General features: G+C 37.5%; 1 protein-coding gene across 1 annotated transcript in view; it reads left to right on the top strand.

The window, feature by feature from the left end:
* Positions 1-12,659, top strand: part of cacna1ea (calcium channel, voltage-dependent, R type, alpha 1E subunit a) — a 127,716-nt gene that overhangs the window by 88,975 nt on the left and 26,082 nt on the right. Inside the window, 12 exon segments of the mRNA XM_016575602.1 lie at positions 877-966; positions 1,156-1,365; positions 1,462-1,574; positions 2,295-2,407; positions 2,557-2,688; positions 3,096-3,165; positions 3,675-3,792; positions 3,941-4,008; positions 4,095-4,190; positions 4,968-4,977; positions 9,225-10,041; positions 10,709-10,971. Of these exon segments, the coding sequence (XP_016431088.1) occupies positions 877-966; positions 1,156-1,365; positions 1,462-1,574; positions 2,295-2,407; positions 2,557-2,688; positions 3,096-3,165; positions 3,675-3,792; positions 3,941-4,008; positions 4,095-4,190; positions 4,968-4,977; positions 9,225-10,041; positions 10,709-10,971 (2,100 nt within the window).

The raw sequence follows: 12,659 nt of genomic DNA, 5'->3' as shown, positions 1-12,659 counted from the left end.
TGTGTCAGTATGTCATAAATAGAACGCAGCAGCAGTTTAGACAGCATAATAGGTTCTATTGTATTTTGTCGCGTCGCGCCGCGCCGCGCCGCTCGCGTCCGGTGTAGACACAGTGTTAGTGCAAGCTATTAGACTAGATGCTTTGATTACATTTTTCACTTTCAGTAGCTGCTGTCTAGCCTGTTATATTCTATAAATGCTTGAAAAGTAAATGATTACAACAGAGTGATGTTTGTACATTTGTCATATCATGTCCTAAGCTGGCTGCATCAAGTTTTCAGTGATACATAGTTTCTCTGTAGGCATTTAAAACATAAATTCTGCATGACTCAACAAAAAAACATATTTGACCTTTATGATGAGTTAGTATCATTGATTAATAAGAAACACAAAAAGTAAATATTTTCCAGATAATATTTTAATAATTTGCTTTAGCTTCAGTTTGGCTTTTCAACTTACCCTAGGATTACAGATGGAAATTAGCTACCCTGGCACATTTTACATTGATTTTATGCATTATTTAAGTGTATTGTCCCTGATTAAATAATGATTAAATAAACAAATAAAAAATATATATACATAGATTTTTGTAAGGTGATAACCATTTGGAGTTACATAAAAATGTGAATGATTTTTATTTATTTATAATTGGAAACCTGTAATACAATAATTTCTGACACAACATGGGCAGGGCTATCCAGCGTGACATGACCGAAATGCAAATCAAGTGACTGTCAATATTTTATAACCCATATATGCTTTTATTTCTTACAGTTTTTGGTTTATTAATCTGTTATTTGTTTAGTTTGAAATAAAATAAATATAAGATGAGATAGTAAGATAATAAGATAAATTATTTGGTATGTGTGTTCTCAGTGCTAAAAAGAGCCACCACAATAAAGAGAAGAGGGGTGGATGATGTTCGGAGATCTCCAGAGGAACAGTATGCTGACATATCGTCTGTAGGTGAGTGGCTTCCTCCCCAGGTCTCCTTCATATCGTGTCTAGGTGATGCAAAATATTTACCCACATGTCATTATATGCACGTTTTCAGAATATCATTCACATACAGCTGAAATCATCTCCTTATTCAATCAAGAAGTATAAATGTGGATCAAGTTGTTTTGCTTGTTCATAAATATTTTTGTTCATCAGGGATGCCATTGAACAGAGCCAGCATACGCAGTGCTAAAAGAGGACCAACGTCCTATTTCCGTCGGAAAGAACGCATGCTACGGATTTCCGTTCGCCGTATGGTGAAGACTCACACCTTCTACTGGATCGTTCTGAGTCTGGTGGCCCTCAACACTTTCTGTGTCGCCATCGTACACCACAAGCAGCCTCAGTGGCTGTCTAGTCTCCTTTGTAAGACCACAAGCAAAATGAAACTTTTCACTCTATGTATATGCTGTCATACATGATCAATAGTTTTAACTTTAAAGTGGTTCCTTTCTGTTGCAGACTTTGCAGAGTTCCTGTTTCTAGGCCTGTTTCTTACAGAGATGTTTCTCAAGATGTATGGACTTGGGCCCAGACTCTATTTCCACTCCTCCTTCAACTGCTTTGATTTTGGGGTAAGTGTATTTCTGTCATCCTTTCCATAATCTTCTTTGAAACGTACAACAGTGCAAGTGTCAAAGAGGATCAAGGTGGTGACTCCAAAAATGAATGTTCATGGCATTTTTTTTATCAACAAAGATAAAAGCAGTGCAAAGAAATAAGAGCAGATGAAACTGTAAATCTAATTTGATCTTTTTTGAAGTTACGCTTCTCCACTATGAACACTATGAACATGTCTCTAATTTCTATGTAAATTTGAGGACCCAGCACTGAATATCAATACGTAGCTTTATTTAATTAAAATTCAGTTTTAGTTCTGGACAGTGTCAATATATAATGGTTATCTTTTGGCTAATCTTTAATTTAATCAGAACATTTGTAACTGGCCCTTTCCATACAGTTCCTGTTACATTTTTTTTTTTAATTAGTAAATCTCATGTTTTAGATAGATAGACAGACAGACAGACAGACAGACACATTTACCATTGTTTGGTGAAGTTTTATGGATTCATTTCAGTAGGAATCCATGCAAAATATTTCCCACCACAGATATCGCTGCTTGGTTTGAGAGTGTTTGTTGTGCTCCATACATCGCTACACAACTGACAACAGAAAATGACCTTTTTTGCCTGTGAAATTTTTAAACAATTTTGCTAATGTGACCGCACCTATAGACAGAATTTTGTGACATCAGTGACATATTTAAAGAGGTGAAATTCCTTAATTCCTTCCAGGTGATAGTAGGCAGTATTTTTGAGGTGCTTTGGGGGTTCTTCAGACCTGGCACATCCTTTGGGATCAGCGTTCTGCGTGCCTTGCGGTTGTTGAGAATTTTCAAGATCACAAAGTAAGTGCAAGCTTGCCTGGAATAAAAGTCTCCTTGGTTTGTTTGCTTCTTGCAGAGACGATAATCTATTTATTGACTTGTGATGTCTTTGCTCAGTTCTGGATGTCCCTATTTTGAACTCAGAGATGCTGTATTTATGTGTTGTTAAGGTACTGGGTGTCCCTGAGGAACCTGGTTGTGTCTCTGATGAACTCCATGAAGTCCATTATTAGTTTGCTCTTCCTGCTTTTCCTCTTCATTGTGGTCTTTGCACTTCTGGGCATGCAGCTCTTTGGTGGAAGGTAATATCTTATCAGTCTAAGCACAGACAATGCCTGTAGACAGTTTTAAATTTGGATTTATGGCTGAAGATATCTGAATTCTACACCTTATTTATTAAAGAGTTATGAGCTGCTCTTTATATCATTTGCAATAACAATATTAAATCCTCAGAATGCTTTAATCCTGACTCAAAAATAAAGTGTTAAGTCCACCACCATGTCCATATCAAACATGGGATCAAATTGCATGCAAAAAAAATAATGTTTGGAGTGGAACTATAACTCTATGTGACAGGTGTGGCAAGACAATAGAAAATAGATCAGGTTCAACCAGTAGGTGAAAAGCAAATAATACATTATTCAGTAACCTGGTCAGACATATTGAATAAAATGGCTTGCAAAGATTTTTTTTTTCTCTTTCTTTACAGGTTCATCTTTGAAGACTACACACCCACAAATTTTGACACTTTTCCAGCAGCCATCATGACCGTGTTTCAAGTAAGATTCCACCCAGTTGTAATCGAAGTATAATACAAGACTCCAGATGTTTCTTGGTGAAAAATGGCTTAGAAGGAAGGCTAAATAATTAGACCAAGATTTAATTGCACAGATAGAGAGGAAATTAGGATCAGAGCGCAGAACAAAAACATACTTAGTCACAAAACAGAATCTATCTTCCCTTTATAATGATGAAAATGAATACATATACATAGGTCCAGCACAGAAAAAATACTTTTAGGCCAAAACAAAATTTGTAGATTTCGTTTCTGTGTCAAATTTGTGGGAAAATCAGTGGAATTCTGAGGAGTGTCATTTGGTACAATATGTTATTTGTATCCCTTTCAGTGGTAGCTGAAAGGATCATCAAATTAGCTGAAATATTTAATAAACAGACATGCAAGGGGAAGCATCTGTCAAATTATTCTGCTGAAATATGGAAAGCTCTCTGTGGAGTTACTCAGATGCAGATTCCATGTGGTCCTGAAATAAGTTCACTGTGTTTGTAGATTCTCACTGGCGAGGACTGGAATGAAGTCATGTACAATGGCATCCGGTCTCAAGGTGGCGTGAAGTCTGGGATGTGGTCGTCTGTCTACTTCATTGTTCTGACTTTGTTTGGAAATTGTATCCTACGTTTATTTTTTCTCTATCCATGACCACCAATACCTACAGTGTATATATACTGTATATAGGGTTAAATCTGTACTTAGTGTTGGTGGTTATTGCTGTATATCTCATTGTTTTGAGCCAAAATTCTTGACAAAATTGTTAGATACACTGCTCAACGTCTTCTTGGCTATCGCTGTTGACAATTTGGCCAATGCCCAGGAGCTCACAAAGGTATATCCTGCAAGGTTCTTTTAGCTTTATATGCTGAAGGATTTGCAAGGCAATTGTATAACGAAAAACGCCTTACTGTTCCAAAGGATCAAGAGGAGGAGGAAGAGGCGTTTAATCAGAAACATGCCCTGCAGAAAGCCAAGGAGGTTGGGCCAATGTCCTCTTTCATGTCCTCAGAGTAAGTGAACCAAGTACACCCTTGCCTGCTCGTTCGCCCTCTCACAAGAGATGCTAACATACCAACTAACACTACTAACACCAGTCTTATGTCTGAGATTGTTATTCTGGTTTCAGTTACTGTTTCATCTACAGTAAATTACAGTAAATGTCTGCCAAGTATACCTGTAGGACTTTGCAGCTTTAGTACCTGGCCAAATTGATTTAGATTCACACGCTAGTTTGAGTCTACAGGGATATTGCTGTACGGTTGCCAGAGTATGTAAACAGTTGAAGTCTTTGCTTTTACAGATATGTCTTCCACTCTGTACTGTTTAAATCTAATGTTACACAGTTGTTGAGCTTAAATGCTGATATGGAAACATTTGACCCAAGTAGAATTTATTCAATGGTAGGCCACAAAATTTTGCTGAATGAGAAGAATTTAGAAACTGTAAAGAAAAAGTATTACAACTTTGAGGGTTTTACTTTCCCAGCTAGTTTGCGAGAGGCAGTTACTTGAGACCAACAAAATTGTTTACCATTGTTGAAGGTTGTACACAATGTTCCTTCGGTTGATTGCTTAGGGATTTCTGGGGCTCTTTATTCTCGAAGCACAATAATTTGCTTCAAAATCAACAGCAAGTTGTCATAGCAACCGGCAAGCTTCCCAGTCTTTGCAAGGATGAGTCTATTATGTTGTCATAGAGACGACTTTGTTCACATTAAAAAGAGAGTTTTGAATGCCTTTACACTGGTCAGCCTGGATATGTAGTGATATGTTATATCCTTTGCAAGAACAGAAGAGGCGTCCAGCTAGCCTAAATCTCAAAACATAAAGAGAATCTGATGGCTAAAAAGGGAGGTTAACTCGCAGATGAAAGTTTCTATAACTGGAGTTCACACACAGATGCATCTTTCTGTGATTTTGGGAATTTAACACTGCATGGATGTGATGTCAGACTCCTGGAGTTGAGCATGTGCAAGTTGGGATGACCAGTCATAGTGTGTCCTCAACGTTACAATCCAATAACCTTTACATCTCTTGATTGATCATAGATGCTTTAGCAGCTAATTTCTGTTTTGTTTTTTGTTTTTTGCTTTTTATTGATAGCACAGTACATTTAGTGACTTGAGTGAGTTTTGGATGCTGAATTGAGAGCAGTTATATATCATGAAAGTCCCCGTAAGCATGGATTCACCTCTGCTAACATGTTATTTAATGCTGGAGGTGATATATAGGTTGCTTCCTGAACCCAATACGTACTGTGACTAAAAGGGGAAAAAGTCAAGCGTGAAGTTTTCAGTCAAGAAATGTAAAAGCATGGTCCAAAATAACCTTTTGCCACACCTGCCTATGGCAAGTGATATGAGAAAAATAATACATGAGTGTGTGTATATATATGACAATTAAGGGATGTAACAATTCACTTAACTCCAATTTTTATGGCCCTTATATTTCCTATTTGAGCCAGTGCAGATGAATGAAGTTATTTCAGGATAAGACCCCCTGATTGTAAAGCAAAATGTGATTGGCTATAGCGAGAACGTGCTACGATTGTGTCAGCGAAGTGTGGCTGTTATCTGATTGGCTTAAGTAGACGGTGGGTGGAGTCTACGCATTTGTGTATTTGTCAGCGTCTTGACGCTAGAAATGTTTCAAAATCCACAAATGCACAGAAAGCCATTCACAAATGCACAGCAAGCGATCCACAAATGCGTGCAGCGATCTACAAATGTACAGGACGCGATTCACAAAAGAATGCCAGGCAAAGTTGTGTTTGTAACATAAAAATATATTTGTGATAATGTTTTTTTTAATTTGCAAATCTCATTATATTTATTTGTGAATTTAATTCATGTTTGTGAAACTCTAAGATTTGTGGATCTCATTCTATTTGTTTGTCAATATGTTTAATTTTTGTTAATCTTTTTACATTTATTTGTGAGTCATAATCTATTTATTTGGAATTATGAAACAATTCTATCTCCATACAGTCAGTTCCCCCCAGAGATACATTCATATAAACCCCCACCCCCAAATGTATCGCGATTCGTTTAACATATAAACTAACTTGAATCGTCACTTATTTTTATCGATTTTCAACCAGCTCATTACGTGCATCGTTACATCCCTAAAGACAATTGATTCATTTAGCTGTTTTCCTTGCCTCTTAGTGGCAAATAGCACAAACAGCATCTTGTGTCATTCACACTATCATGTACAAGATGAGTCAGTGTTCATCTCACTGTGAAACTGCACCTGTCATGAATATGTTAAGCTACATTGTGATTGTCTTTTTATTATGTTCATTTGGTGGCTTAATGAGAGAAATATTGTGTCGTCACATGGAGTTCTGGAGAAAAAAAATCATCCCAGCTTCCTAGATAAACTTCTAATGGTACGTTTCCCACTGTGATTAAAGTTTTTAGAGGATACATGAGAATTTTAGTAGATAGTTTATATCTTTCTGATTTAAAACATTAATTTACATCTCTTACATCATTCTTACAGTTTAAGTTGAATTGCAACATAATACATAATTTCTTATAGTTGCTAGCCATTGGCAAATTTGATTTCCTCAAATCCAGTTTTTATTCTCATTTGGGGCTTGGCAAATGTTATATTTGGACCCTGTGAAAACATTTGTTGTAATATATATATTTATATACTTTTTTTGGCATGCTCGCAATTTGAAATACCTAATAACCAATGTTTGTGATGAGTGTCATTGTATAGAAAAGAGGCTTTACTGTCATTGTTGTCATTACTGAGAGACGAATATAATACATGTTTGCTGGACAATTACTGAAAACAAAACCAAACAAACAGCATTCTGTATGAGGCAATGGAGGCCATGCCTTTGTCAGAATAAATTGGTATGATGTGAATACCACAGGGTCTCTTCTCTACTGCATTTTGGGAGATAATGTGAGAGCTGGTTGTCAGTGAACTCAGTCTGGAAATTGTGGCCTGTGGCATTTGGATCTTGCATGTTTACTTCAAAGTTAAAAAAAAGGCTGTTGCAGCATGTCCGAAACTGCTTGACGAGAACTGGGAAATGAATGCATGTCTTCAGTTAGCATGACAACTATGGACGTCATCCCTGCGAAATGCATATGTATGACCAGTTGATTACTAAAGAAATGAATCAGGGTGCTCTCTCTTTCTGATATTGTGTGCTTATGCATATGGATCCCATTTTTATATGTGTTATATCTGTGCCATGTTTCTTACTGTCTCAGCATTTCAAAATGTTCCAGAATACTGTATTTGTTGCTTCTTATCTAATATAATTACCATCATGTTGTCATGTGACGCTTTGCTGCCCTGCTACGCAGCCCAAAACTTAAAACTTTAAAACTTTAACTTTAGTTTATTATCAGCAATAGTATAAATACATGTTAAATGTTCAATATTATGTTAAATATAAAAATTGGCTGTAGTAGAGCATTGAAATGCTACTGAAAAACAGTATTTGTCTGGACTTCAGTCAATTACCTTTTTGGGCTGTGATGCTTGGCTTGTTTTGTCCTTGTTCTTGAAAGCACTAATGTCTTGTTTTCAACCAATCGCTCATTGATTACACGGACCACACAAGAGTACAAGTACCAGTAAGTAATAGTCTGTTTATTTCAATGTTAAAATTAATTTTTTTTATATATTTATTTATTTTTTTTTTTATATAGTCTTTTCTTTCACTTGATGTCCAATGTAATATAGAGCTCTGATGCGAAACCAACTGAGAACCACTGGACTAAGTTGGTCTTTTCAGAAGGGTAGAAAGGGTTTTGTTCTGCTTATGAGTGATAATGTAATGTAAAAAATTGTTGTGGCATGGCTGTTTAAACATTTAGTTTGCCATCCAGTCTTATTGTGTGTCCTCTCTCTTTTTCCTCAGGAGGCGGAGAGGCTGTGATGCTTGGCTTGTTTTGTCCTTGTTCTCGAAAGCACTAATGTCTTGTTTTCAACCAATCGCTCATTGATTACACGGACCACACAAGAGTACAAGTACCAGTAAGTAATAGTCTGTTTATTTCAATTTTAAAATTAAGCACCGCCTAATTTATATATCTGGGTGAAGCTTTCTGTTCCACCATCTTTATCAAATGTCTGATTTCACATTTTCAAGTCTGATCTTTGGTTGGAATTTGATTTATCAGTTTCCTGCAATGATATTTCCTGCACTCTTTTTTCTCTCTCCATTCTGAATCAACTCTTTTTCTATGTTTCGTTTTTCACTTTGATATTGCAACTCTATCCAGTTGTTTTCCATCTCTGCTGTCCTTAAAAGCTGGACCATGAATTCCAGTCACACAAAAATACAAAGTCATGAAAATAAAAAATAATGGAACCTTTCTACCACGTGTTACAGAGTACTTGTTAACAGCAGTCTGTTAAATATTTTGCCCACAGATACGTCAATTCTCATATTCAGCTACCCTGCTGACCTGACCAGTACACCTGGTCACCATGATGTTGTTTTTTTGATGCCGGTGCCCTACATATTTCTTAACTAGTAAGATGTTCATGTTGAACCAGTTGTCAACTGAATGGTCTAAGCCAGTGGTTCTCGACTGGTGGGTCGCAGGTTTGCTCGGGTAAACACTATATACATTATGTATTTAGAATATCAATATAAATAGGCTTTTCAACATTTAATAGAAAGGAAATTTTGTTTTTGTCATCTGTCCAATCAAAATCTACTTAGGTGCAAATTCATCTGTCACTTGGTAGAAGCTGCCCAAGTGTATTCCAACATGGGCAGGTGTGTTTTGTACAATGAATTATTGGCTGCTAAGAGCACAAGTCCTTTGAAATTCTAGATAAATTTAGAAACCAAACATTCAAACTGCAAAGGTAAAGTTAAACTAAAAGTAAATTGTTAATTTTACATATTGATGGACCAAAACTCATGGTAGCAATAATTAATGTAAATGTTTCATTTTTGAGATTTTCAAATTCAGATACATTTTTTAGAAGCTAAGAAGCAAACAAATAATAAATCAACTAAAACATTTTGATCTTAAGGACATTTTTGTTGATTTATATATATATACCTACCTGTACAGGAAGCGTGCAATTCACCGGAGCCGTGCGGCTTACTCCTTTGAGGATTCAGAGAGTCTAGCTGATGCTCGTCCACTCAATGCCTCTAACTCTTTCATGTCCAGGAGAGAGAGAAGGAGGAGATTGACCATGTCAGTTTGGGAGCAGAGGACCAGCCAGTTGCGCCGACACAGACAGATGCCCAGCCGCGAGATCCTTTTCAGCAGCCCCAGTGAGGAGCACGATGGACCACCTGGCTGCCTTCACCACAAGAAGCCTGGGATATCTCCGTCTAACAGCAAGCGCATAGCCATCGAGACCACAACAACCACCACCATGCCGGAGGCTACCTTAGAGCCACCCATGGCTATGGACATGCCCGTGGATGAGCAAGCTCTGTCCATTCCTATTCCTGAACCCCCTTTAGCTATTCCAATACCGGAGCCACCAATGCCTGTGGACATATCCCTCCCTGAACCCCCAGTGACACTGAACCTACCCCTAACAGAGCTGTCTGAATCAAAGACTTCACCCGAGGGCACTCTGGACATCAACAACCATTGCCCCAGACTGAATGGAAACAGGCGGCAGCGGGCAGTCCGTAAGTACAGGCCTCCTGCGATGGGGGACACGCTGACCCCTGATATGGGGCCCAGGCCCCGACGCCCACACCACCGTGAACCTCAAACAGATGCCAGGGGTAAAGAAACACAACAAGGAGACGGTGGTGTTGACAGTAGAGAACAAAGGCCATGGAATGAGGGAGATGAAAAGGATTCAAAGAATGATGGAGAGATCAGTCCAGATGGCAGGGTGCTTGAACAGAGGTAGTTTGTTTAATTATTTCTTTTGATTTATATAATTGTATCAATTTATATACACAACTGTTCAAAAGTTTGGGGACAGTATTTTATTTATCTAAAGAAAAGTATTACTTCTATTTAGCAAGGACAAATTACATTGATCAAAAGACATTTATGATATTACAAAAAATATTTTGTTCTTTTGAACTTTCTATTCATAAAAAAATCCTGAAAACAGTGTATCATTGTTTCGACAAAAATATTAAGCAGCACAACTGTTATCAACACTGATAATAATAAGAAATGTTTCTTGAGCATTTCATCAGCATGTTAAAATTATTATTGAAGGATCATGTGACACTGAAGACTGGAGTAATGGGTGCTGAAAATTCAGCTTTGCCATGTAAAACAAACATGAACGTCATGTTAACCACAGAACCTATTTTACTCATAAATCAAAAGCTGCTGTTCCTAAAACCCATTAGAACTTTGTGAGGAATCTAGCGAATTGGCCTTCCAAGTTGATCTACAAATTGACATCATGACTGAACAGCTCTATTCACATCACATCATGGTGACAGTTTACATTAATTTCACATATACCTATCTATTTTTTATGGCCAAGTACACAATATTCTTTGTTGGAAGACTGGAGAGAGAAATTCGGCTATTAACTTCTCCCCTTCCACAGGCAGAACAAACCAGACAACTCTGAATCATCAGAAACCAAACCAACCAATTCCCCCCACAAAAACCCACCTCAGGACTCAGAACCTGCAACTCTACAGCTCACTGACAGAACTCTCCAGCAGTCCCCACAGGCAACTTTGGGTGCCGGCGAGACCGATAATAACAACCACGGATGCTTGAATCAGGATAAGTCCTCCTTCAACACCAGCATCATGATAGAGGTCACCGACACTCAGCCATCCATGGAGCTGACCTCCATTACGGGTTTGAGCATCCCTGCACCTCTGATAACCCTACTGATAAGACCAGCTAGACTGATTGTTGTTGGTTAGTGCTGGATTGGTGCTAGTCTAGCTAGAGGAGACCAGCAGAACCAAGCTGTTCACTAGCAATGACATGGCCATTAACATGCTCTTTTTGATGAAGCCAGATAGCAAAAGAACATTTTGCCGACTAAGCTACTTAAAAATCCTAGTAGTAACACCACCAAATGAGTTCATCCTCAGATTTGACTTGTGACTTTGACTCCATTGTTTTTCTAATGCTCAAAAAGGACAGTCTCAAATTTTTTTCATAAAGATTTTTAGCAAATGAATTATTTCTATTTTATATATTCCAATATATTCTATAGAAGATCTATAATACTTAATGTAATACAATATTATAATAATGTAATATTACATAATAGGGATGCTCCGATCGATCGGCCGGAGTCATGTCATCGCCGGTGTGGAAATGTTATGACGTTTGAGAAACTATGAAAAATTTGCTGTTTGTCGTGTATGTTTTGCATGATGATATGATGAATGGATGGTTCATTTTTAACATCAGGCTCAGTGACGTTAGAGCTGATCTGCACCTCACTGCACACGTCTGCGGCGCGTTACGGCTCCACGGGAACCAGAGCTGATCGCGGCCGCTCTAGTCAGTGCTTGTGTTTATGAGCCAGCCGCGGCACGTTTCTGAAGAGGCTCTCCGCGCTGCTTGGTTAAAATAGTATTTTGTGAGTTGGCACAGCGTGGAGGACGGAACAAAACCTCGTCGGAGCCGTAAGGGGTAACGGTAACATAACTCGCTGATCGTGGGCTGCTTTTAAATGAACATTTATTTATAAAACAAAATATCTTCTTTGGCCATATTAGCCTACTCAATAGCTTTAACACAGGCTTTACTTCTTTCAAACTTTATCTGTAATGTCACCATTTCTGTCACTGCAACTTCCCGATCAGGCGAACACACACACACACACAAATGAAATCGTCTGCCTGATGAAAAAATTTATTTAAAAAAATGTAGTTAATATTTGCATTATTTATGATTTATTTTATCCACCTGCGGGTGGATAATCAGAATGCATTTTTTTATTACCCGACCCGCGGATTATCCACAGCGCCCGTGGATATAACCGTGACCGAACTGTTTTGTTCTTTCAGTAGTTTAAAGATTTCTATTTCTTTTTTCCTCTTCAGTCTTATATTGGACAGTATTAAACCTTATGAGTTACATCAGACTTTTCCATGTTGGAGTTTAAATGTTTCTATTTATTTTGTCCTCTCTCTAACATTGGACAATGTTAAATTAAACCTAATGAGTTGCATCAAATTACTCCAATTAGTTCTTTAGTTTTGTCCTGCTCAGACTTTTATTGGACAATGTTTAAGTTACATCAGACTTCTCCATTTTAGGAGATTAAATGTTTATTTTGTCCTCCACAGTTTACTGTTGGATAATGTTTAAATAAACCTTGTGGGCTGCATCAGACTGCTCCATTGTGTTTGTATTTATTTTTGTCTTATATTAAGTATCCTGATAATGTTATGCATAAACCCCATTTTAAAGGCATATTAAAATGTTCAATGTATAAGGAATCATTTTTGTGATTATTTATATAACATTATTACATATATTATATAAAGCTTGAAGCATCAGAATCGTCATCGGTATCAGTCGAT

Source organism: Sinocyclocheilus rhinocerous, unplaced genomic scaffold (genome assembly GCF_001515625.1).
Source record: "Sinocyclocheilus rhinocerous isolate Xijiao unplaced genomic scaffold, SAMN03320098_v1.1 scaffold1314, whole genome shotgun sequence".
Taxonomy (NCBI): domain Eukaryota; kingdom Metazoa; phylum Chordata; class Actinopteri; order Cypriniformes; family Cyprinidae; genus Sinocyclocheilus; species Sinocyclocheilus rhinocerous.
Note: the sequence above shows the minus strand (reverse complement) of the source record. Positions and strands in the feature narration are given on the sequence as shown.